Source organism: Fundulus heteroclitus, chromosome 11 (assembly GCF_011125445.2).
Source record: "Fundulus heteroclitus isolate FHET01 chromosome 11, MU-UCD_Fhet_4.1, whole genome shotgun sequence".
In the NCBI taxonomy this organism is placed as follows: domain Eukaryota; kingdom Metazoa; phylum Chordata; class Actinopteri; order Cyprinodontiformes; family Fundulidae; genus Fundulus; species Fundulus heteroclitus.
The window spans coordinates 19,789,104-19,816,008 of NC_046371.1; the positions used below are offsets into that span (position 1 = coordinate 19,789,104).

The 26,905-nt window shown below is 37.8% G+C and overlaps 1 protein-coding gene across 1 annotated transcript in view; it reads left to right on the plus strand.

Annotated features, from left to right (window-relative positions):
• The window catches only part of mtnr1bb (melatonin receptor 1Bb), a 53,654-nt gene extending 27,983 nt beyond the window's left edge, over nt 1-25,671 (plus strand). The window contains exons 3-5 of the mRNA XM_036143072.1: nt 20,988-21,106; nt 21,212-21,556; nt 23,270-25,671. Of these exons, the coding sequence (XP_035998965.1) occupies nt 20,988-21,106; nt 21,212-21,556; nt 23,270-23,692 (887 nt within the window). The 3' untranslated portion in view covers nt 23,693-25,671. The remainder of the gene's footprint in view (nt 1-20,987; nt 21,107-21,211; nt 21,557-23,269) is intronic.
• Nucleotides 25,672-26,905: the final 1,234 nt, after the last annotated feature.

Below are 26,905 nucleotides of genomic sequence, written 5' to 3' on the forward strand. Positions count from 1 at the left end.
ACGTAAAAAATAATATATATATATATATATATATATATATATATATATATATATATATATATATATATAGATAGATAGATAGATAGATAGATAGATAGATAGATAGATAGATAGATAGATAGATAGATAGATAGATAGATAGATAGATAGATAGATAGATGTCAAGTGTAAAGAGAACAAAAATCAAGCCCCTGCATTTCCTACAATGGCATAGCTCTTTATTTTATTTTTTTCTGATCTAGTCAATATAATCCTTGAATGTAAAAGACTGATTGAATCAAGCTTTAGTTTGTTTGATTAATCACCAGCATACTTTGGTAGTCCTGGAGCAAATAAATACTGGGATTTAAAAAGCTTAATTGTTTTTAGAACTGCAGATGGGTTTTCTGCTGCACAACTCATCAGTTTAGTGTGAACCCTTAATAACATTTAATTTCCTTTTCCATCAAAATGTAAAAAAAATGTCTTTGAGGCATGGAGAAATTAATTGAAATTAACCTCTTTTTAGAGAACAGTTGAAAGACTGTATTATTGAAACTTCACAGATATTTTTTAAATGTCTCAGTAATTGTTTGTCTGTTCATTTCCCCTGGAAGGAAGCCTTGTTGACATCAGAACAATGGGGAAGTGCTTACATGTGTAGATGCAGCGGGGGGCTCTAAGGATGGCTTCAAGATAAACTTAAATCATTTACAAGTGGTAAGTAGAACAAAAGCCAACCAGAGGCATTTGTCCTTAGTTGGCAGGCATCTTAAGGAGCTCAGTATTGAAGTAATGAAACCAGGCATCTGCCTCTGATGTTCTTTGTTGGATGAGGGCTTAGAACACTCAGGCTATTGTGCCCTAATTTAGGCCATTAGTGACATCCCCATTGAGTGAAGCATACTTATCTGCTTCCAGCATAAGAAGACTCTTTGTTAAAGTTCACACACTTTTAGTACAAAATACAACACAAGTCCACTTGAAGACTAACCCTACCCTCTCAATCAAGCTGCATTTCCTTTCTAGCCACATATATTGGTGTAGTGAAAAATACATGGTACAAAGATGTAAATGTGAGGAAATAAAGTGGAATTTGAGGCACATTGAGCCCCTTCAGGTCTTTGGATTGTGTGTGTCGCTTTTGATACACCCCAGTTTTGAATAGTGTATTCAGTGTTCAGTAGTGTCAGGACTGGGCCCATGACTTTTATCGTGATGCCACTGTCTAGTTGTCAGGAATTGTTCTTGGCATAGGCCACATAGATTATTGCCTAGGGTGCCAGCTGCTGAAGGGGGTGCTTCTGTAACAGAAGATAAAAAAAAAAGAATAACGAAAAAAATGAAGTGAAACACATAATAACATCAGTATGCAGTCCTGAATGGCACCCTTGTCTCATGCTCTGTACTGAAAATAAAACTTTAGAAAATATAAACAACAACTCACCCCCTGCGTCATGTTGTTTCTTATTCTGATGGAATTCACATCGCTGTCAATCAAATACCCTGAAAAGACAAACTGAACCTACATACCAATGTGCTATATTCAGCGAATCCAAGTAGGTAAAGATATCTTCTATTTTTCAAAAAGATTTTGCAGTATCTGAGAGGGAATGCTAACCTTTCTAACACGTTCCTGAAGTTAGTTTAGCTAAATAACATTAGTAGGCAGGTTCTGTACAAAATGAGGTTGCAAACGATTTGTAGCTTCTGACCAAGCAAACAAATGTGTTTTTGCGGTTAGACCTTTTATCCATACGTAAATTCTGTTTGACATCTCTAGAAATCAATAATTCCAAAAACTCCAGCCAAAGTGGAGATTTCTAAAACTCAGGTTTTGAGCCTGCATGTGTACTAGGCGTGTAAATCATCAGCTTTGTCACAATATGATGTTATATCAATCTTTTTGGATGACAAAACAATATTTGCCGATATAACAAAGTGTGTTATATTTTCTGATCAATGCAATTGATATGATGCAATATTATCTGCCCATCTGACACTCTTATACACTATATAAAAGTTTTCTTTTAGTAAAAAAAAAAAAAATAAAAAATAAAAAAATATATATATATATATATATATATACATTGATTTACCTATAGTCCACAGAGTCACTTGAGGTGTTCTCGCATCTGATCTGGATGCCCTCTGGTAGTGTCTCTTTGGAGGTTTTTTAGGCACATTCTGTATCTTACATTGGAAAGGGAATGTCTTGGTTTCCCTCCTGCCTGTTACCTCTGAGACCCTAACCTAAACAAGACGGATGGATGGTTGAACGCTTTTGTCACTCTGCACAACCACGTTTGTGTCTCTTACCAAGATGCAAATTAAAAAAAATTGCTAAGCTCCACATGGATTTCTTTTAGCTCATATTAAATTAAGGACAAGAGAGCCTGATAAAACAACTCTATGTGGACTTTAACGCTCTTTTTACAGAACGGTCTTATGCAGATGGGAGAGTTCCTTTTGAGTCCCCCCATTAACATTAAATAGGATGTACCATTAAATACCTATTAATCATTAAATACACCGTAAAGCCAGCTGCTTATCTTACCTACCCGCTAAGCTCCAAAGACCCTCTTAAATTTTTGATAATATCTTCGTGCAGTGCTCCATCAATGAGGTAAGAGTAGTTTGGAGATGTTGGGGAAAGCTTCAACCTCCTGTCTGACCTCTGCGCATCAGTGTGCACGGCTGGCGTGTTAGATGAACTTGAACTAGTCAGGCGCCAAGTCTTTGAAACTTCTGATGTTTCTTCATTGATTTCCCTGATCAATGAGACATTTTAACTTCAATAAAGCCTCTTAACAGCTGGGTTTTCACAAATTTGTTCTGATCTTCCCAACAGATCTCTCATGTGAGTTCGGTTTCATTATCACTCTCCATCTCTCTAATCATGTTGAAATTAGGTTCAAGATTATGCCCTTGGAAGAAGGTCCTACCAACTGTCTCTTTTCTAACCACAATGATTGATTTTCATTTTAATATCTTTCGTGCTCTTTGGATAAGCCACAAACACACTTTCAGTAAATCATAGTGAACACTATCTCCATAGAAATGAAGGGAGAAACAAACAATAAAAAATGAAAAGAAAAACACTTTTGCAGCAGTTTTTAATTTTGTTTGCACTTGAGAAAAATTATGTAAAAGAAACAAGTCATTTAAATATCAGTCATTTTAAATAGTAATTTATTTCTACTCTGGTTTTAGATACTACCACTCTGATACATGTTTTACTTTGAGGATGGATTGATGATTCTTCCAGCTCTTAATGCCACTTAATGCCTTTAGTACTTATAGCTCTATTATGTAAGACTCTGTTTGTAAGCTTGCCACTGTCTTACTGGGCCATTTCTTACTAATTCATACCGTCTCTAACACATCATGAGGAAATAATTGCATCAAAGGATTTTGAGGGATTTTCATATGGATTGTGTCTGGATAGTGGCCTTGAGACCTTACAAAAGTCGTTACATGCAAAATGTAGAACACACTCATACTGAAGAGGTGATTCTGTTTTTCTTATGAATAGTTAAAATTATAGAGGGAGCTACAGTCCCTTGCAAAAATACTCATCTCCCCTGGAAGATATCCGCATGTTGTCACGTTATAACCACAATCTTCACTGCGTTTTATTGGGAATTCAATGTGATAGACCCATGCAAATTAATAAAAAATGTGAAAGGGAAGAAAAAGAATACTTTTTTTTTTTTACAAAAAATTGTAAAAGTATGGTGTGTATTTCTATTCACCCACTAACCAATACATTGTCTCTACCAGCTTTGCACATCTAGAGATTATTTTGCACCTTCTTCTATTAAAATTTGGAAAATACAAGTCAGATGAATGATTGTTTCATTTATGTTTTATTTTCTAATATCTGTTCTTCATAGTGTCCATGGACCTCTTAGTTGCTTCTCTACATAATGCTCTTCTCTAACTTTAGGCAGACACACTTTAGTCTCTTTATAATTTTCATGATGCTGTTTGTTTAGTAATATTATCTTAAAAAAAATCGTTAGTCTTGTCAGGTCACTTCTGTCGCAATTGATGGCACTGGATTTTATTTTGGGTTTTAAGTAAAGGAAACTGAATAAAAATGAATGGCACACTTTTAAGAATTTTAATTATAAAAAACTAAACAAAAAACATAACTGTGTCCTTTTCTTCCAGTTTATTAAAATGCACTACTTATTATATTGATGTTTATGGTTATGATGTGACAAAATGTGGAAGGGATATTACTTACTTATATAGTATATCAAACCTTTAACAAACTAAAAAAAAAGGCACATTTCAATCTGTTTGAAGTGATGTTATGATAACTTACTTCAAATGGCTTGGTCTCAGGTGCTGACAGATAAAGAAGTGTATTTATCATGTCCTCTCATTTCTCTTTATACCATGGTAAAAAAAAAAAAAATGGGGTATTTCTCCTTAAGCAGTAAATCGGTTGGATATTTTAGGTTGCCTGCTTCTAATATTGCACAAAATAACACTAAAAAGAAAGCTGAGTTAAATGTTCTCAGCGTCAAAAGCACATTCTGCATGGCAGAACACAGCCATGACGCAGAAAAACACTTAACAAGATAGCTCCCGAGGGTTTGGGGTTCCTGTGTGAGAAATAAAACCACCAGCTCTAAATCCTTGACTCACCTCTTCACCTGACAAGCTTTTTATCATTCCACTGCAGTGGATCATAACTCCACCAAGGTTGACCATATGCTTACTTTCTGGGGCAGAGCAAGGCTTGTCTTGGCCGAAACCTTGACAAATCCCAAAGCACGTGCCTGTGTAAGAAACAGCCACATGCACTGACAAGCTTCTAATTATGCAATCGCCTATGGACGGCCAAACCGTCATTATTGTGACATCACGTGATGGAGAAATTTGGTCAAACTCCTGTGACAAAAACAGAAGATATATTTTCATTTAGCCAAACAAGGGATTTTATTTTCAGAATTTCAGTCTGATGTTAGTCCAACCCTACTTGCCCATATATATATATATATATATATATATATATATATATATATATATATATATATATATATATATATATATAACCATCTGTCACCTCTATGATTTACAAATATGCTTTACACCACAAATACCAGCAGTGGTAGTTTTTACCCTGATGTGTTCTAAAATAACATTTGTCTGCCTATCACTCAGTCCAATTAATTATGTAAATAGCAGGAGCCACCTGAAACTACATTAACTTCATTAGTTCATTTGATATTACATTTTGAAATCAGCACTACTATAAATCATGGCTCCTTTCTCACTGACATCTTGATGTAAATTGGATACATGTTATTGTTAATAATTGAGCCAAGTACTTGAGCTCAGAAATAAAACATTTTTTTTTATAATAGATTTGCTGCCTAGTGTAGATTGGAGAGAATTAACGCAGAGGACTGCAGTTTAAATGCCAAGGAAGTGTCTTTTTCCCATCCTGGACATAACATTTTGAATAATTTATCATATGTGCAGCTATGTTGTAGATGCATTATATGCACACATCTGAGTAAATTAACCCAGCTGTTCATAAGCCCACACAGACGCACAGCTTTCTGTGATCTGGCACAGGTCGTAAACTGGTACTTAGCTGAAAGTGGGATCAGAAAGACAAAATGTAAATTGCAAGCAGTACATTGGAATGCTCACACAAAAGGGGTGAATTTTTAGCATCTGAACAGCAGTTTTGCTGGGACATGTCACCATAACGTGTAGGTTACAATGCAGATCCATCTCAATGAAGAAGAATATCATTGAAAAGTTATTTTATCCAGCAATTCAAAACAATAATTAAAATGCCATCTACACAGAGTGGTAAGTTTCAGACGTTCATTTCTACTAATTTTGATGATGAATTACAGCTAATAAATCCGAAAAATTCTGTTTCTCAGCACATTTTAATATAATATAGAATCAATTAAAATGTATCAAAAAATATCAGCCCATTGATTGGTATATCCCTCAACTGTACAAGTATATTTGCTTAATACCTGGCCGGGGTTCGGTTTGCATTAATTACTGGATCAGTGCAGTGTGACTTGGACGCTATCAGCCTGAGGCTCTGCAAAAGTGTAAAGGAAGTGTTAATAGCATTATTCAGCTTCTGTGAATTGTTGATTCTGGTGTCTCATCTTCCTCTTGGCAATGATTCATGGATTCTCTACGAGGATTTGATCAGAAGAGTTTGCTGGCCAATAAAACAAAGTAATACCATGCTCTTTAAACCATATATTAGTATTTTTAACAACTTGGCCAGGAGCCAAGTCCTGCTAAAAACAAATCCAGGATCTGCATGAAGCATAAAGTGTTTGACTAAAAACATTGGACCAACAGCAGTGATGAAAAAGTCATCACTGACTGTGAAAACTTTACACTGGATTACAGGCAACATCCTCGCCACTCTTCACCCAGACTGTGGTAACCAGACTCTCGCCAGATCATGATTTCATTTCGCGGAGATCCACACAACCATTTAGGTTTTCTCCATTGGAGAAGTATTTCAGAACGAGGGGCCTTATCAAAAACTCTTGCATATGACTGGAAAAAAAACTTGTCCATCATCTTTACTGCGGTGCTTATTCAACCACTTACATCAAAACCAACCCATGACATTGGGGTTAGGGAAGATCAAGTTCTTGCCAAAACTGGTCAGGAGAAGGGCGCAAACATGCCATTCTCTGGTGTTATTTTAAATAATTACTATTCGGTAGATTAGACAACACTAAAGAAATAGCAACATCAATATTACCGGATGACCAGATTTCTCTATTGAAAACCGAGGACGTCTTTGATTTTGCTAAGCAGTTGGGCGGGCCCTGAGTCTCTATGGGGAGGTTGGTTTGTTTTGCTCGATCTACAACGCCGATGGGGCGGGGAGGGCGAGTTCGGCTCAGCTCTTTTCCTACGGTGAGACAGTGGCAGGACTGGGGAAATACTTCTTGCTGCGTTAAACTTTTTGACTCCATTATGATACACTGAAATTGGGGACATTTCCAGGGACAGCATTTGCCAGGAACAGGTCATCCAAAACAGGGATTTGGGTACGTCTGGTCACCACTTGCTACCCCTCTGTGAGCCACCATTGTTTGAATCCAAACAGTTGCTTCTCTGATCTGTCACATCCACGAAAATCCCACCCAGCGATCCTGATTGGCTTGTCCATTTTATGTGGCATTGAAATCCCTCCCAATGGCAGAGATTCCAGATTGATGTGTGGAGCCATGTGGAAATAAAAATTGCTTTTAACTGAAAAAATAAAAAAAAAATACTTTAGACCCCAGTGCTCTCTATAGACCTGGTAAGACTCTGTGTTGTTCAGGAGATGCTTGACTCAAGGAATGCAGCAGCTGTAACATACAGTATGTCCTGTGTGTGTGTGGTGGCTGTTAGAGCCCTGGCAATCTATCATTCAGACTTTATTTATAAAGCATTTGACACACCAAAGTGACCAAAGTGCTTAACAGGTCTATGAAACAAAAGACATAAAAACATAAAGTAAGGAAAAAAACACATTTAATACTATTAGAATAAAAGCAGTTAAATAAGTAATCATTAATGAAACTAGCTGGATGCCCCCGATCAACGGTAATTCAAAAGCAAATTAAAAGAAGTCTTTAAGAGACTGAAATTCTTTCCAGTTTGATTCTGTTTACTCTTTCTCTCTGCTACTGTTCTGCCCCCCCGCTGCTGCTGTGTCTTGTCTTTCTGAGTACTGTCTTCATATCACCCGAACTCTGAAAACTATGGATCTGGTAAGCTGGTCTCTCAATTTCGTGGGATACACCCAAGATTCTTGGAACAGGTCGAAAATGGTGTGGTGGTGGATTTTTGACAATTTCGGCAAATTCAGCCAATGTCAGTAGCAATTATGGCCTTGATCAGGCTACCGACCTCATATGACGCGATCACCAAGGCGGTGAACGAGCAGACCCGTAAGTTGGGGGAGCAGAGCCGCAAGCTGGATGTGCTGGAATGCAGACTGGCTTCGGTGGTTGAACTCAAAGGGGAGATGGGATAAAATCTGGATGTGAAACGAGGAAAAAACCCAACAAATTTAGAATATTGGATTTGCCACGTTGAGCTTGCAATGAAAGGACTTAAAGCCGACAGAAAGGTTGGTGCAGCTTGTTCTAATAACACATTGTGTATTTGGATTATGCCTCCCCTAACAATAAAACTCCCCTGGATGTTATGGCGAGATAGATCAGAACTACTCCCCCGCTCCCTCCTCCCCCGCAGACATTTGTGGATGCGTTCTGAACTATGGCGCCGGTTTGATAACTTTTCCATCATAACAAGGACAATGGCCCTCTGGACAGCGTTCATGGAAATAAAACTTTCACCCAAACACACAAACATAACTGATGCCCACAACAACATATGAACTTCATGCGACTAGTTTCCAAAGTTAACCCCCTGCATAAATGTTGTCTCGTCATATGTGCTTTTCTCGTGCAAGGTTTTTTGATATCCCAAACTGTATCCTGGAATAGGATAAATGGTGAAATACGTATTTTTTTCCTCTCCCTCCCCAAACGTGGCTCCTATCTTTTCACAGAGTTAAAGTCTGCCCCCTATGGTAACCGCGTCAGGTGGGGTCCTCGGCAGCAAGGCCTCAGTCAAGCGTTCCCCCGAAATGTTTGTGATGTATGTGATGGATGGTTGTACTGAAACTGTAATTTCCCTCTGGGATTATTAAAGTTTCTGATTCTGATTATTGGCTGTCCTTACAGTGAGCGGAAGATCCTTCCACAGCTTGGGGTATGTCTCCCCAGTTTACAAGGCGGGTCATAGGAACATCTACAAGCAGCAGGTTACCTGACCTCATAGTTCTGTTGGGAAGGACCAGTGGAGATGCGTCTCCCAATCTGTGTAGCTCCCATACCATACAGTTATGCCAATGCATAAAACACTCTCTATGGCAGCTCTAAAGAAGTTATTCAGCAGCTTAGTGGAAAGTCCAGTCCTTTTTAGTTTCCTGAGGAAGAAGAGCCATTGTTGGGCTCTCTTCACCAGGTGGGAGGTGTTCACAGTCCAGGAGAGGTCGGAGGAGATGTGAATGCCCAGGAACGTAATGCTGTCCACACGCTCCACCACCTCCCCCTGTATGCAGAGAGGAGCGTGTTCATTCATTCTGGAACTCCTATAATCTATTATTACCTCCTTGGTCTTGCTGTTGTTCAGGATCATGTTGTTCCTGGAGCACCACTGTGTCAGATTGTGGACCTCATCCGTGTGGTGGGACTCATCATTGCTGGAGATGAAACCCACTACAGTGGTGTAGTCTGCAACCTTCACCACTGTGTCTGTGGGGTGGATAGCAGAATAATCCTGGGTGAAAAGGGTGAAGAGGGCAGGGCTGAGAACACACCTTCCCACTAATATGGCTGGATACACTATCAGGCCAGCTTATTTAGCAATGACCCTTTGTGGCTTACCCTTTGTGTAGGGGCTGTCAAAGACTATTTGCTGGACAACAATCAAGACCAAAATCTTTCTCATGATGTTTAAGCCACAATATGACATTTATGTAATATATTTCCTTTGTTATTGGCCAGATATATTATCTTTCATTAGCTGCAATTTATAACCAACATGTATTGGTTGTGTTTTGGTTATATTCTAGCTTATTGCATTGCACCATAATTAAAACTTGCTTGTAGCAAAAACAAAAGAAAATAGATCAACTAGATCCAGCATCTGCAACTAGAAGTGTTGCAGATGCAGTATCTTATTACAAACCCATATAGCAACTTGATAATACTGCTGCCATTGTCTGTCTTGCTGGTATTCTTGCAACGATAAGAGGGTTTTATACATTTTGGACTTTCAGTGCTTTTCACACCTCCACATTGTCTTTGTCTGTGTGATACCAGACTGACCACATTTTAAGTTATTCCATCATTATGGGGGAGGTTTTCAATGCAGTTACAGCTAGTTCAAAGTTTTGCCTGAAACATGGGCTGTGTTGTGAAGCACTAAACTGTCTTTCAGTTAATCAGCGTACAGTTTTTCATGGCAGTGTGCTTTGTAACCTTTAAAGCGATGCAAAAGCAGTGGTAAAAAGATACAATAGCACATCAAGGTGTTAGTTTCTGAGGGTAAAAACTGCATTAATAACAATTCACACAACAGAAAGGGCGACGTTAAGGAAGGTTTGTACTATTTTCGTCATATGCAATAGGATTTAGGCAATGCTGTGTGTGTGTTTAAATGAATGAAATTATCTATGAAATTCTAATTAAAAGTGTTACTTATTTCATCACCTTGCATTGGATAATGCACAACTACTTGTCTAGCCCTTTAACACTTTAACACCTGTTCGTAGTGATAAAACATCATCTACTAATGACGCGTCATACTGACTATTGCACATTTTCTACACTGTAAACAACTAGTGATATCAGGTTATAAAGAGAAGGTGACTTAGTCAGAGAAAGAGACCTGTAGGAGTCAGCTAAAAGTAGAGCGTCCATAAAAGGCTGGATTCAAAGCAGCAGCCGACCAACAGCTCCTACACACTCGCCTCCAGTGAGTGTCCATCTGACTCTGTAGAACTTCCAGTGACGTAACAGGGGTTTACAATCACTTGCCGAAATTCAAGAGCCATCCAGAGCTCTGGAGTAACCTAGAAGTGATAAAGGTAGCAGAGCTCATGTGAGGGTGGAGGTGACCAGAAGTTCAGATTACTAAAGCCTTTTAAAGCAAGGGTCGGTGAGTAATCCGGAAGTTTCCCCAAGTCCCTTTTGAATAACTGCACATACCCAAGACCGTTTTACCTTGCTTCTCAGGGGGATCACGTGAAAAAAATCCACTCTGGGCTTATTTCTTTCTACTGAGCCCTTCCTTTTCCTCTCACAAACATGAATGCGGTCCGCTTCTTGTAACTCTCTGCCATGTTCAAAGTCTACGGTGAGAGCAGCAGGACATCAATGAATGGCAAAGCAAACTGCTAACCTAGCCGCTAAGCTAACCGGATAAAAAAAACACTAGAATTGCGCATGCAGAGTCAGGAAACTAGGAAGGAACGAGCACGCACGTTGGCCTTACGTGAGCGAGTCAGAATTATTGGCATGTGGGACAATCATTAGATAAGGCAATTCCCCCGCAAATTGAGGGACAGAGGGGGTGAGTATATAATATCTATGGGTGAGAACAGAAACAAAACTTGGACTAATCCCTGCCCTTCGGACCGAACGGCAGAGAGTGATTAGACTTTTTACAGGCCTGCAACACCCACAGAGAACAATTATTTTAACCTCTTTTTTTGTGAATACATAATGTATTAACTACTTTCAGGATGGAAGGACCATTTTACCCAGTATAACAAAGTGTTTCTGAACAGGAACATGTATATATACACACATGTATGTATGTATATATATATATATATATATATATATATATATATATATATATATATATATATATATATATATATATATATATACACACACACATAAATATACACACATATATACATATATATACACACATATATACACACACACATATATTTATATAAATACACATATATACACAAATAGTAGTGTTTAAAGTCGATTGGATTCGATTACTAAATTACTTGATGATCATTTTAATAATTGATTAATCACAATTAATCCAATTAATTTGATTGAGAGTTTCAGCACTACGTCAACGTGCTTCCAACAAATCTGAATTATATCCTGAAAATAAAGAAAAATGGAAAATATCTGAGCAATGTTTCTGACAACGTATTTAATCTATGCTAAATTAACTGTAATGAATCACCTATAGAATCTTGGGACCTGGATATTCAGTCAAGACAGGCATTTAAGAGAGTTTAGTGATAAACTGGTGTAGCTGGAACTTGGAACTGATTGGAAACCAAAACTGGATCACTGCAAGGATGAGGAGAATGAGGTTAGTGGTCAGGAGATACTCAGTGGAAACACTGAATAAACACCACCAACCTTCTCAGATGCCGGGAAGTTGCACTGGCTCTGAAGATTGATCCAGTTGTCTCAGTCTTGGTCTGGGGTGATACTAGGTAGGACAGGAGCTAGCAGGAGTATCATAGGCAGTTAGGGGTCATGCATGGGTGATCAGTCTACAGGGCAGTGGTCTCCAGAAGTGCTTGGCCAAAGGGTAATTAGGAACAGGCAGCACACACACCGAGCAGAGGTTTCCAAGCAGGACAGAGACAGGAGGCAGGTCTAAGGTCCAGGCTTGGAATCGTTACCGATGGTCATGAGAATCCAAACAAAGGCAGAGGCAGGCAGGCTTAGTCGATAGGCAAAGCGAGAGGTCAGTGTCCAGAGATCAGAAGCCAAGAGGAGTATTCAACACGGGCAATGCAGGCAGGAGAAGCATGAGCGTGACACGTCAAAACATAAGAAATCAATCAAGGAATGCTGGATGGTTTACCCACTCAATGGCTTTCAAGAATCTGGTGCTAACACGCTGGGAGAGTGTGGAATATATAGTGCTCCTCCCAGGTGCAACAGCTCCCAGTAATCAGAGCTGTCGCAGGTGTAATCACTTATATCTAATTATTGGTGAGTCTCAGGGGGAAGGGAATGACATCATGGGACTGCAGCAGCAGAGTCACAGGCTGAAACAGACAGTAATCATTACACTAACAGAGCTCTAAAGACAAAAGAGTGTTCAACCTTGAGTGTACATGTTAACTGTGGGGGCAAAAAGTATGTTATAAAAAGTGAAGAAAAGGTCTCATTATAGATGAACAGTGACTCAAGCTGATGAAAAGTTAGTGTCTTTGGTAAGAATATAAAAAGCAGTTAGAGTGAACTGCCAGAAAAAAAAGGTGAAAGAGGTTGAAGGTAGTCTGATGGAGACTGATATGTATGCGGCCAGGCAGTGGGCTGGCTGTGAAAGTAGGAAGCTGCTTACATGGACAGACCTGCACAGCACAAACAATGATGTATAGTGCTGATGACAAGATTGTTTATTGCCTTGTCTACAACACTGTTAGAAAGAGAATATTACCTTTTCATCTTGTATTTGTTCTCATCAGCCTCTTCTTGGTCTCTTCCTTAACTGCTAACAGCAGCATTCTCTGGGGACCTTTAATCTCCTTTTATGTTTTGCCATCTTCCTAATTTTACTTTTCTTTGTGACAGGTATGCTCATTAAAATCTACAGACCTAGTTATGTGCTGTCTCTCTTGTTTTTTTTCCTTATTCTTCAAAGTAAGAGGTTTACTTAAATTGTAGGAATTTATTTTAATTGTTTATTTCTGTAACATAGACAATACAAACACTTTAACAAAAACCAAATCAACTGTTTTTCAGCATCATAGCAGACATGTTAATTTTCAACACCTGTCCATAAATTCAATAAATACAACTGCTTCATTATTTAATAAAACAGTTGAACGTACATGTCATGTGTTGTGGGAGTTGCATTGTTTAGCATCCCTAAGTGAGAATGGCTTAACACATTTAATGTTTACTATTTCCACATAAAAAAATTCAGCTTTTATTGCTGCCTGACAACTTTTTCCCTGTCCACATCACTCCCTCTGGTATCTACCGCCTATTTTTTGCCTCCCCTCCTTCCCCTAAAACCAAATTTAAATGCAAACAAGGTAAGTCGGCCTAGCATGTCCTCCCACAGGAAAGACATGAGAAAAAGCTAATGAGAGGAAAATCATTGCAATCTGTTCTCTTGGGGAATAGCTTGCAGGAATGGAGGGAAAAAATTTTTAAAACCATTTTTTTGGTTCTAATATTGTTCATTACAGTACTCATTCACGCATTACTTATGTCAAAGAGGATTAAGTTTCAGTCAATGATTCTGTATGCAATTATGTCCACGTGAATAACCATGTGAAGAGCTGTCCAAATTCTGCATCAGGAACATCCAATCTAACCAATGGGCATAAAAGAAGAAAAACAGCTTGCAGTGCAAAAAAAACAACAAAAAAAAACAGGTTCTACTGTGCTCTACAAACTGCTACAGCAGATTAAACTCTGCATTATGTGTTTTCTTTTTTATCTTTAAAATAAAAAAAGAGTCTTTATCAGTTGCCTGTCCTAATTCGACCCCTTCCCATGTTTTTCCCCTTTTTGGCATGGTATAATCCAAACCTAGATCTGATTCCTCTAAGCCTGGGAAAAAATAGCACTTTTAGCTTTAGACTATCATTTATTGCTCTTTACAATGTCTGACCACCACCATGATGCCTTACAAACATATGGATTTAAAATTCTCACAAGTGGACCACCACACATCCTTTCAGCTCAATGTCACATCTGCATGCATTTGTACAAAAAGGTGTTGCTTTCAGTAACGCTGACATTGGAGAATTTTAGGCAACTTTTTACAGTAATATTTCACATTGCCTGTGTCAAGTCAATTATTTTAGAGGTTTCTATATTTTCGCCACTATATTAGGAGACAAAACATTTATAAAAAATAAGAACATAAGAGCAATTATTATAAAACAGAAACTAGTGCAGTTATTACAGAACTGCACAAAGTTTCTGTATATTTTCTCATACTATAGTTCACTCTCATAAATATCCATTATGGTTTTTAAATATTTTTTAATCTAAAATCAAACTTCATTTCAGCTAAATATAAATGTAAGTTAAAAAAACCAAAAGCATATCACTGTTATTGTTGTTTAAAAAATAAAGCTCTAAACTACTGAGGGACATTATAGTGATTGTCATTTCTCGTGTTGTTGCACAGAGGGTCATTTTGTAGGCGATGTGTTTAACAGCTTTCCCACCTGTTTGGAAGAAAACAGAATTTTGACAGCTCTGTGATAATGGTTTGAATCCTTTAAAAACCTGAGTGCACCCAGCTAAAGAGTTACTTTACAAAATGTGCACTTTATACCCTCACTGAGGTGATTTGGTTTGGCATGTAAATTGCAACACTGGCAATTTTAAGAAAACCTTTATTCAAAGATATTTCTGCTTGGTATTATCTAGATTGCTACATTTTGATGTTTCAAATGTGAATAACTTCAAATTAGGTCTGAAAAAACAGCCTTTTAAAAAAATATACTTTGATTATAATCAGTAATTTTATCTAATTTCATGGTCTTTACCTTAACTTGGAAGTCTTGGTTTGAACTCTGTCATTGTTGATGTATTGTTGATGTTTGTTGTTGAGGGCTGTTTTAAAGCAACCCCCCCCCCCCCCCCCAATCATTACATTAAATATTTTTAAATGTATACTTCCGTTTTAAATTATGGGGAGTATCTGTGTGAATTGGCACTTTTGGTGATACCAACTTGGCTTTAGTGACCAAAAGCTAATGAGGCTTATGTAACAGAAGATAGTTATGTCAATTACTATATCAGAACAAATAAGCTTAACTTCATTGGCAGGTTTTGATGGGTGACATCACTTTTTCCCATGGTGGTAGTCTTGAGAAGACCCTCAGTCACACTATCTGTAGCTTATTTTTATGCTCCATCAATGTGAAGTGGGTGTACCCCAGTGTTGCGCATAGTTTAAGCACAATTAAAAAAAAATGGCGGATTGTATGGCTAAGCTGGTTAAATTTAGAGTTTTTGATTGGGTGCTTCCATCTCATATTTCATTAAAGAAATTGTGACTGCATTCGATCAAGTCTATCTCCAAATTTATGTTTATATTTTTCTGGATCATGGCAATGTTATTGCTGTCGTAGCACAGAAGAAGGGGCTCTTATCTAGGTTGCCATATATGCATAAACCACCACTATTTTCCTTTACATAGGAAGCAATATAGATGTTTGAAAGGGACAGAAAAACTAATTTCTTGCTACTTATAAAGGGTTATATTTGGGTCTAAAAACTTTGTAAAAAGATGCTTCTGCCTCAAGGTGAGGATAAAGCAGTCTTTTCCTGCTCATCTTTTTTTCTGCACACATCTGCATGTGTGTAATTTTACCTCCATGTATATGTGGCTTCTTTTCCTTAATTCATTTGCTTATGTTCGCCACACATGCCCACATGCATAAAATCATATGTAATTAACTTTAATCTTCGCAAACTGAAAGGTAATTTTTACTTTATCACATTTGGAGGGTTGTCGCTGTGTCAAAAGATACAGCAAGTCACCTTCTCTCTCTCTCTCTCTCACACACACACACACACACACACACACACACACACACACACACACACACACACAAAATTATATTCAAAAGCACTGTAAAGGGTTAGTAGAATTGGATTATAAAGTCTTATCAGACCATAATTAAAGTAACCATGGTACATCTGCCACAAACCCACACGTAAGCTTCTATCAACAGACTCTTTTTCTCATCAGCATAGATTTACGGGCTGCTGTCGGTAAATAGATGCAGTCAGAGACACCCACCTACAGAGTTATAACTGGTAATTGTGTTAAAGGATTTATTCACTGAAAGTAGAACTCCCTAGTGAGTGGAGAGCTCCTTAAACATAAAATCAGCATTTTATTCTCTGCAAGTCTTTTCTTCTTATCTTAGATATATAAAAAGGGGGTTGGGCTCCTGATTAGGATACAAAAATGGCTGGGCAACATAAAAATGATACATTGGGTTATACATCAGTGTAGAAAGTTAACTGGATAGGATGAAATAAGTGAATTCACATGGGCCCTTATTCTTGCCTGTTTAGTCTTTTTGGCATCAATGACTGAATTTAGACGTATACTTTAGCTTTTAGACTAAACTGTGCAGAACTTAGCCAAAACATCTAGGGGAAAGTATAGATGTTGCTTTAGATCTAACTGATATATGGATGTGGCTGAAAAGTGAAAGGTGACAAGTTGAGCCCTGTGGTCTAAATTTGATTAAATAAATCTGACAAAAAACAATCTAGCAGAGATACTTTAATGTTGCTTAAAATGTCTTGTTATTTCAAAGAAGTCTTAATGCCATGGGATCTAACTAGATTCGTGGGGCCTTTGGGATAGAAACAGGCATGCAGCATCATAGATCCTCCTCCCTGTGGTGGCCACGGGATGCATATTTTACAGCAAATCCACCTTTTCTGTTTGCTATCAAAAGCTCAGGGATTCCAGTTAAAGTCCCACTACAATTCAGCATTTAATGTTTGTCATGAGCGGGTGATCCAAAGATGCCAGTCTTTGATGCAGTTCTTTATGCTCATACAGCCCTTCTTTATTTGGGTTTTGGGAGGATGTCCAGGGTTTTTTGTTACAATTCTAGTTGTTTTAAGTGCTGGTGAAGATTCTCAGTCATCCAGGTCATGGTCATTCCAAAAAAAGTAAAAAACAAAGCTGTTTTAAGTGTTTAAATCACTACTCAGACTGTGAATATGGACATGTTTAGGCAAACAGGTACTTTTTTGGCAACATACCTGACTTTTAAGAAATTCAATACAATATTGTTGGAGATCTAGCAACTGTACTGATTGTCTGGAAACATCTGTAATCTAAAATAAAGATAATTAGTTAGTTATCATAATCTTTTAACTCATGAAATATTTAAGAGCTATGACAATATGTTAAAAAGATTGTTCAATAATTATAAATTAACACAAAAAGAGAGTGTAAGGCTCTTATTCTTTTCCTTTGATAGCACTGTACCGGTGCTGCTGACGTGATGCCTCCTTTTAACGATTCACAGAGCATCGTGACATTTCTAGGCTGACAGTCACACTCCAAAGGCACATGTGCATGTTCTAAAATTATAAAAACAAACGTGTAACAGCGTGGTGCAACTACAGCAGGGCTATAAATACATTCTCCCCCGTACCTCTTGCACTTTTGACATGGTGGGCTTATTATACCACTACAAGCTCCCGCATTCCCTGAGAGGGTTTTTCTGAGAATGTGACACACCAGAGAGGACCGTCCTCTGGCCTCATTAATATGGTGCAAGGCTTGGGAATATCAGTTGCACCTCTGGAGAACAACTGCTGTCCAGCAAATGAGCTTTCCATGAAGAGGCAGGTGAAACATGAGGCAAGCTCCATTACATCTGGTGGTTAGTTGTTGCTCCAAAATTACAAGTCTGAAATACTACATTAAATAACGCATTGCATCTTTTGGGAGAGCCAACAGCTCTTGTGCAGTGGCTCGAATACTAACCTAGCAACTAAACAAAGGTGCAAAAATTAATAAAATATTTATATAAGCTAATATCTAATGCAAAATAAATGGGAAGAAACCCAGTCCAATGTTATATTTTTATTGAAATTGTATACATATGTGAAGTACCACCCTGCCTCTCGCCCAGTGAACGCTGGAGATAGGCACCAGCAACCCCCGCGACCCCATGAGGGATTAAGCGATTTGGAAAATGGATGGATGGATGGATGTGAAGTACCACAATTATAGTTTTAAAAAAGTGTTGGTTTTAAAACAGCATTTTGCATCTTTTTTTATTTTTTTGTTGTTGTTGTTGCTTGTTTTTGCTAAGTATGCGTGGGTTTTCCCCAGGTGCTCCGTCTACCTTCTGCAGTCCTAACATGCATGATAGTCCAATTGATGGCTCTAGATTACCCTTAGGTGTGAATGTTGACAGAGTAATTAATGACATAGAATGCTAATTAATGTCACGATTAGTAACATAACTCTCCGAAAAACAGTTGCTAACTAAAATGCAGAAATATAATCATTAAATCTGACAATCACAGACACCTAAGCTCGTCATTGTGCTCTCCCTGGATATTTCAATTAAATGAAATGGCTAAAACTTTAGGAACACAAAAAAAGAACAAAAATAAAGACATTTTAATATTGGCATCTACACATGCACACTGACATTACAGTAGATTATTACATAACTATCACTACATTGCTTGTACATTTAAAGTATTGCTATATAGGTTAAGTGCTAAAAACCACCAACTTAGTGCTAATGTCTAAGGAAATCAGATATTCACTGATAACAGTTTGTATTGGAGTCATCAAATGGGACTTAGCAAGCAGACTTAGAATAGCACAAACAGTATATTTCAGTTCAAACAGATATGTTTTTGGACATGGTCTGATAGGAATAAATTGCAGCTATTTTAGAACTTCCATTTTGTTACTTAATGAAACTATACCTGATCCTGCAGAAATGCAAACCATGAGTGAGGAGAACAGTTTAGTTTGAACTGTGAGCCCTGTCCACAAATGTTTTATTATTTTTTTTTTTCCCCCGATGAGAAACCTACAGCAATGCAATTGGGCTTAAACAAAATGGCATCCAGCAGCTGCAAGGAGCCGTTACTGACAACCACAGTAAACAATACATAATGCTGAAAAGTGACCATGCTGTCAATGTGCACATTTTGGGGAGTAGTCTGTTTAGCCCACCCTTATGTCATGATAGAAAATCTGACATTATTGCTTCAAAGATGTAAGAAGTCTGAAACTTCAGAAAAAGTATGTTTACCAAAGAACTGGATGGAGATTTTATAATTTAACCACTAAAGGGTCTTTTTGGACTTAAACTCAGTTCACCTGAAGATTATCATTGAGTTTGGAATAAATTGACTATTTTATGATTTTGAAAAGTCATAATTTTTGAAGGTTTTTCAAATGTTTTCTTTGATCAAAGACAAATTTATAATTATAAAACCAGGGTATTCTCTTATATCATAAAGTTGGACATTTGCCAATAAAAATGCCATAAGTTCGTCAAAGGTTTAAGCGGTTTATTTAGAAGGTGACTATTTTGGATATTTTCCAAATAAGTGGTACATTTGGGCTCCTTGTCTGTGTCAGAATGACATTTCCTGGATGCAGACTTTATACAGCCATGTTCCATCTTCTCCCTCACTGTCTCAGGTGTGTATTCCAGATCCTTTTTGAATCTTTCATGGTGAGTCTGCACCCAGGAGCTGTCGATCTGATGCAGTAAAGAGAGCTTGGATCTACCGCTTACATGCTGGAAAATTGCCAGATGAGCATTTATAACTTCAACCTTAGAGGACTTATGGCTTTTTTTGTTGGGAATGTGTGACTTGATAATCTTAATAAACATCAGTTTTTCATGCAAATTTTTGACTTTACAATGATAATGAATATCTTTCGTATTATTACAGCATGAACAAATCCCTCTTAATCAATGTGTTTTATATGGTTACATAAGCAGCTGTGTAAGTGTTACAGACAGTAAGCAGGCAATGTTCTGATATTTCAGGTTCATTTCTAACATAACCTCTAAAGATCTTGGAGGTGAGCCAATGATAGAGTCTGCTATTTTCTAATCAGGAGTTTTTATCTTGTCCCTGTGCACTGCTGTAATATGTCCTCCCTCAACAAACAAAGGGAAGAGGATAAACACACAAGTAGATGGAGCTGCCAGTACTGGCAGCAACACAGGCTCATGAGGGTGCAAAATCCCACATTACTATAGTGCATGACTGTGTAAATATGATGGATGTGATATGGCCACTGACAGCCTGGTTGACTGATAATTAAGCTACTTATAAATAATTAATTTAAATGTGTGTCATGAATAGAGATTATGCTGGTTTTCTTTGCAAAACCTATGCTGTGTTTATATTTTAAAAAGGCTGTATGCCCCTAATGCTTTGTCCACATGCTCTTCCCTCCACTCTGTCAAAACACAGGCTCTGCCTGTCTTGATAAAACTTTGTCTAGGGCGAGGCAATCTGCTCTGGGGCACAGGCTACAAACCTTTTGTAATCTCAACCTCCTCTGCCAACAATCACGCCAAGCTGAACGTCCTGAGATAGGCCCGCTGAAAATCCCATCCCAGGCAACCATCTAGTATTTGCTCCGTTTTGACAGTGCAAGGTATAAGACAAAGCGTGGCGAATTAGTTTGAACCGGGGTTGAATGTGCTTATCTTTAACAGCCAGAAACAATGATGAAAGTCTGCACGTCTGCCACCTGATAAAATCTGACCAGTTGTGCAATTTTCTCGACACATTGAATCAGGGCGGAGGAAGCAAAAGTTTGAAGATTTGAAGAGAAAATTGGGTATTTTGATCATTTTCTGGGAGCATAAAACAATACTTACCTCTGTGTTTTGTGGAACTAACCTCATCTCTTTATGCTTTTCTCTCCAGGTAATGTGTTCGTGGTGAGTCTGGCTTTTGCTGACCTTGTGGTAGCCTTCTACCCCTATCCCCTGGTCCTTTATGCTCTCTTCCATGATGGCTGGGCACTTGGAAACACTCAATGCATGGTAAAACCTCATCAGTCATCACTTCACTTTATTAAAAAGACAATGCCTTTAAAGCACACTGTCAATGACGCTTGACCAAAACATCCCATTTTTCTCTTGTTTCAGGTCAGCGGTTTCCTTATGGGGCTCAGTGTCATTGGCTCCATCTTCAACATCACAGGGATTGCAGTGAACAGATATTGCTATATTTGTCACTCCTTCTCCTACAGCCGACTGTACAGCTACCGCAACACCTTGCTTTTTGTTGCCTTAATTTGGGCGCTCACTGTCGTGGCCATCGTCCCAAATTTTTTTGTTGGTTCCCTCCGCTATGACCCGCGGGTCTACTCCTGCACCTTTGCCCAGAATGTCAGCAGCTCCTACACTGTGGCGGTGGTGGTGGTTCACTTTCTGGTTCCCATCGCGGTAGTTACCTTTTGTTATCTTCGCATTTGGGTTCTTGTGATTCAGGTATGTCTCAAAGCCCCTTTTTTTTTCAAGTTCAAAATGTAACAAAGAGTAATTTTTTTTTTCTCATTTTGCACTTATGTCCTTTAGTTAAGAGCAGATTTTCGGACATGTGATGCCTTTTTGCTGCCAAAATACACCATCTGATCACTGAACGCCCACTGGAGCTAGTATGAGAATCCAAATATTCAAAATTACATATGTGGTTGCAGTGCCTTTTAAAATGTTTAATAATCCTTAAATATTGTCACATTTTGCCTCCAACCACTAACTTTGATTACCAACAATCAAGTACATTTCCATTTTATTGGAAATCCATTTAAATAATGGTTGTAAAGTGGAAGTAATATGACATGTCTTTAAACTATTTTACAAATAAGAATACAAAACTTGTGGTGTGCCAATGTATTCAGACCCCAAAAACTATTTTTCGTAATAGAACGACATCTTGCTACAATTACTAGAATACATTTTGGGTTATTCCTCTACCAGCTTTGTACATCAGGGGCTAAATTTTAATTATTTATTTATTAATTTTTTAACCAATTCCATGTTGTAAAGACGCTTCCACTCTGTCAGCTTAACTGGATAGCATTACCAATCAAATTTACAACTTGACTTTGACAGGGCCATTTAAAAATTTTTCAATCTTAATCATTCAATTGTGACTCCAGCTATATGTTTAGAGTTTTTTTTATCCTAATAAAAAGGTGAACTTCTGCTCCAGCCTAAAGTGGGTTTTTGCTCCGTTTATGTTCCCATCAACTTTGACTAGCATCTCTGTCCTTGCTCAAAAGCATTCCCTCATCATGATGGTGGGATGGTGTGTTTTGCTGCCTTTTCATCATTATTTTTCTGCCACAGAGTATTTTGCAGTTAGGCCAAAAGTTACATTGTGTTATCATCTGATCCGATCTTCTCCCACATGTTTACTATATCCCTAACACAACTTATAGCCAACGTTAAATGCAACATCTTCCTGTCAAAGATGTTATTCTCATTGCCACTGCACCACAAAGGCCAGGTTTATGAAATGAACAATGAATAAAAGTCCTATCAACTGTCAGTGTTGGTGAATAAACCTGTTTTGGTAGGCTTGATGTTGTGCCATACTCGTTTTTAATGAAGTCTTGAACATTGTTTTATGAAATGTGACTATGGGATATGGTTGACAAAGTAGCTGTCCTCATGGGCAGAGTAAGCCACACACAGGTGGACTCTATTTACTAAGTTGGTGGCTTCTGAAGCTGACTGGCAATTTTATTTAGTGGCATCAGAGTAAAGGTCCAAAACACAGTACATCTTCATGCCACAATTTTTATTTTTATTTAAGAAAACCAGATGTCATATACTTTTGCTTTTACAATCAGGCACCACTTTCCACTGGTCTATGCCATCAAATCCCAATTAAGTACATTGAAGTTTTTCTGGCTTTTTTTTTTTTTTTTTTTTTTTTTTTTTTTTTGCTTTTTAAAGATAAAAAACACTTAAAACAAATATGAAAAGCGTATAGTACCACTTAATTTGTACTCAAAATATGGTATATAATCTTGAAGTATATGTAAGATAAAGTATATGTAAGATAAAGTAAGTAACCTAAGTAAGTACCTACATAACATACATCTCTTTCTTTGTGTGTGTGTGTGTGTGTGTGTGTGTGTGTGTGTTTGTGTAATAAATAACTTGCAGTCTAATTTCTTCTTTTATCATATGCAGGTGCGGCGAAAAGTGAAAACTGAAGACAGCCCTCGCCTCAGACCAAGTGACTTGCGGAATTTTATCACCATGTTTGTAGTATTTGTCCTGTTCGCCATCTGCTGGGCCCCACTCAACCTGATAGGTTTGGCAGTGGCAATCGACCCAACTCGCGTGGGTCCCCTCATCCCTGAGTGGCTTTTTGTTGTAAGCTACTTCATGGCCTACTTCAATAGCTGCCTGAATGCCATCATCTACGGTTTACTCAACAGGAATTTCAGGAACGAGTACAAACGCATCGTCACCTCCGTCTGGGTGACCCGACTGTTTGTGACGGAGACGTCACGGGCCGCCACCGACGGCAGGAGCATGAGGAGCAAGCAGTCACCGCCCCCGCCGCTCAACAACAACGAGTCAGTCAGAGATCGTGTAAACAAAGAATGAACCTTGGATTCTTGAACGTGTCATGTGGTAATTCCTGTTGTTATGTGACACCAAGGCAGTTGTGCAGCTAAAGAGTAACAAGTAACCAATGAAACTGGAAAACATGGCTTTGTTTCCCACTTTACAGCAGACATGTGGACAATCATAAAACACATGAAAGCTTCTGAAAGTGTGTAACGTCCATTTAGAATAAGCCCAAGGTCTTCTAAATCGATGAAAATGTTTATTCCTTCGTTTAAACGGATTTTCATCCACACAGCATAAAGCCAAGCATTGCAGTTTCATTACGTTGTTATTACTCTAACAAACTGAATGGTACTTTGAGATTACACTGAAAATGTGATATCCTTTAACTTCTGCTGCTGTTGACATGTTTCACAAAACTGGGTAAGCACCACTAGTAAACACGCGACTCTTTTTAGTAACTTCAAAAGCCTCAAATAATTAAACTCGCCTCACCTGGAAGCTGTAGAAGGAGCTTTTCGAGACTGAGAAGATTTAATGACAGACAGTCAAGTCTGCCATTATATTATCAGAGTTTTACATGGTTGCAGTTACGTGGCCTAAATGCTGCAGTCGTATACGCATACCTTATACTGCCTAGTTTGATCTTTTTTGCACTAAAAAGAACAGGAAAAACAGACTTAGTAAAAATAACTTAGTAAATCAATCAGGATATCGACGTTTGACATGAATCAAGGTAAAAAATAGTATCAAGTCACCTCATAGGTGCTATTGATTTATTATATATATTTTTTATCATTTGTATGTGATGTGGCACGCGGAGGAAACCTTATAGGTAGTATTGTTGCTGTTCCAGCTTACAAACCCACACGTATTACATGTATTGCATTTGCAGAATGCTATATCCGGTAGGTGGTATAATTTTGTTAAAACTGATCTATATCATAATCTGGTTGATCACCTTAAGTAAATAATTTTATTGTAATTAGTAATAACCTATGATTTTAGGGAGTTAATTAAGAAAGTAATTAATATTATAGCTGTTTGAACAAGGTTAATTGTCCATCAATTATGTTAAAGTAACTTTTAAATACATCTCAATTAAGCAGACCTTAGCAATGTTAAAAAGAGTAATTAGTTATGTAAATAAATAAGTTTATCAAGCATGGGCAGGTCAGTGAACTTTGAGGAGACGGTCGTTTGTATTCATCCCATGTTAAAACGATGCTAAACAGCAACACTGAATGCCGCTGAGAACTCTAATGATTATCTGTCTGAACTGCTACTTGACCAAAAACAATGAGTAAGTCATAAACAGTTCTACCAGTCATAAAGCAATTCCTGATGATTGTTTGATGATTGTGTGTAAGAACCTCAATAGAGTAGGAATCTCAGAAATACTCAAGAGTCCATCTAGTATGGCACGTTTAAAGTCAATTAAATCCCCTTTTTTCCTGAGTCTGATGCTCAGTTTAAATTTTGGTTGTCCAAACCATGTCTACCTTGCTAAAAGCATTGAGTTGCTGCCATGTGATTGGCTGAGTCTCTATCTGCAAAAAGTAATTTATTAAACAGATGTATCAGATAAATTATGTGCCTCAGCTTTACCTTTCAGTCACAAATGACGGGCTCTGGCTCAGGTAGCTCCTGCTTCTTTCACTAACATTTGCTGTGAATTATCCTATTGTGGATGAGAGCCACTGTCAGGACTATGACCTAATTTTCCTTCAATGTCTGTCTAATTGATTTATAATTTTAGTGTTTGTTTACCTTATTTTTCGGATTATAAATCACTGCGGAATATAAAGTGCATCAGTCCAAAAATGCATCGTAAAGAGGAAAAATATATATATTAGTCACACTGAACTATAAATCGTACCGAACAATATGCATTTATTTAGATATGCCCTCTCGAGGGAAGAGATGAGAGAGGAGCAGTTAGAGCGTTGAGGCACAGAAACACAGCGCACGTAGTTAAAAAAAAATGCAGAATTAATAAGAACGAAACTTATAAACAGACTAAGTGGTGTTTCAGACTGCATCTGGTTAGCAGATCTGTTTTCTAATCCAGCGTTCAGCCATGACTGGTTCTGAATGAAGGCTTTATCTGGAAGATGCTCTCCCCCCATGCCTCCTGCTTTGCACTTTGCACTTTATCCTTGGTTCATGCTGGTCAGTATGATTTACCAATTAAATTCAATATATAAGTCACACCTGAGTATAAGTACCAAGATTGGCCAAACTATGAAAAAATGTGTGAGTTATAGTCCGAAAAATACGGTATATATTTTATTTATTCAGATAAAATGGAAGAGCACATTTGATGTTCTGAACAAAGGGTATGTAATTAAACTGTAGTTATAACTGTAATAAGTATTATTTAATTCCAATCAAAGACAGGTTTCTAATGCCTCAGAATTTGCAAACAAGTAAAAAGATATATCTAAATGTAAACAATCGCAATCGTTTTTGGCACTTTAATGTTTGGAAAGACGGACAGAAGGACACAGAGACTAAAGAGGTCTGTGCACTGATGTCAATCAACAACTAAATAAAAATGCAATAACTATTTTTTATTCAACCAAATAGCCAAGTGCAGCTGCATGGGCATGATTCTTTATGCACACCAACACATCACTATGCAACTCAAAATGCAGTGTTTGTCACAGTTCAAGGGATTCACAGCAGTCGGTGTGAATTGATAACGGAGTCCATCAGCTTAGGACAGCTGTATTTCCAGATGTCACAGCATATCAGTGATTTATCATGAAAAAGATATAACCGATGCTGCTGGTTTCCAGTCCACGTGATACCAAAAGGAGGTCAAGATTTGTTCTGGTCTACTTAGTTAGGATATATTCTGTTCACAACCCTCCTAAAAAACATGCAATATGCAGCAGACAGGTTTCCTCTGCCTCCCACATCATATGCTGGACAACATGCAGAAGCCTCCTTCAGTTTCAGTTCTAACTGTTAATTCTAATATATGTATGCAAAAGTTTAGACTTTCTTTTTTAAGGTCATCCATCTACTTTTTTTTCTAGAGTCACACACAAAAAAACAATAATACCTGGAATTTTGTATTCCAATGCGTTCACTGTGGAATTTAAACAAAGAAAAATTGCCAGCTTTTTATGAAATTGGTTGGTCACTTTGTAGTGTTAGATTTGAAAAACCAGTAATATTTTCTTGCCGAAGAGTGATTCAAACTTGGATTGTGCAGAACATACAGCTCATACCTGTATTCCC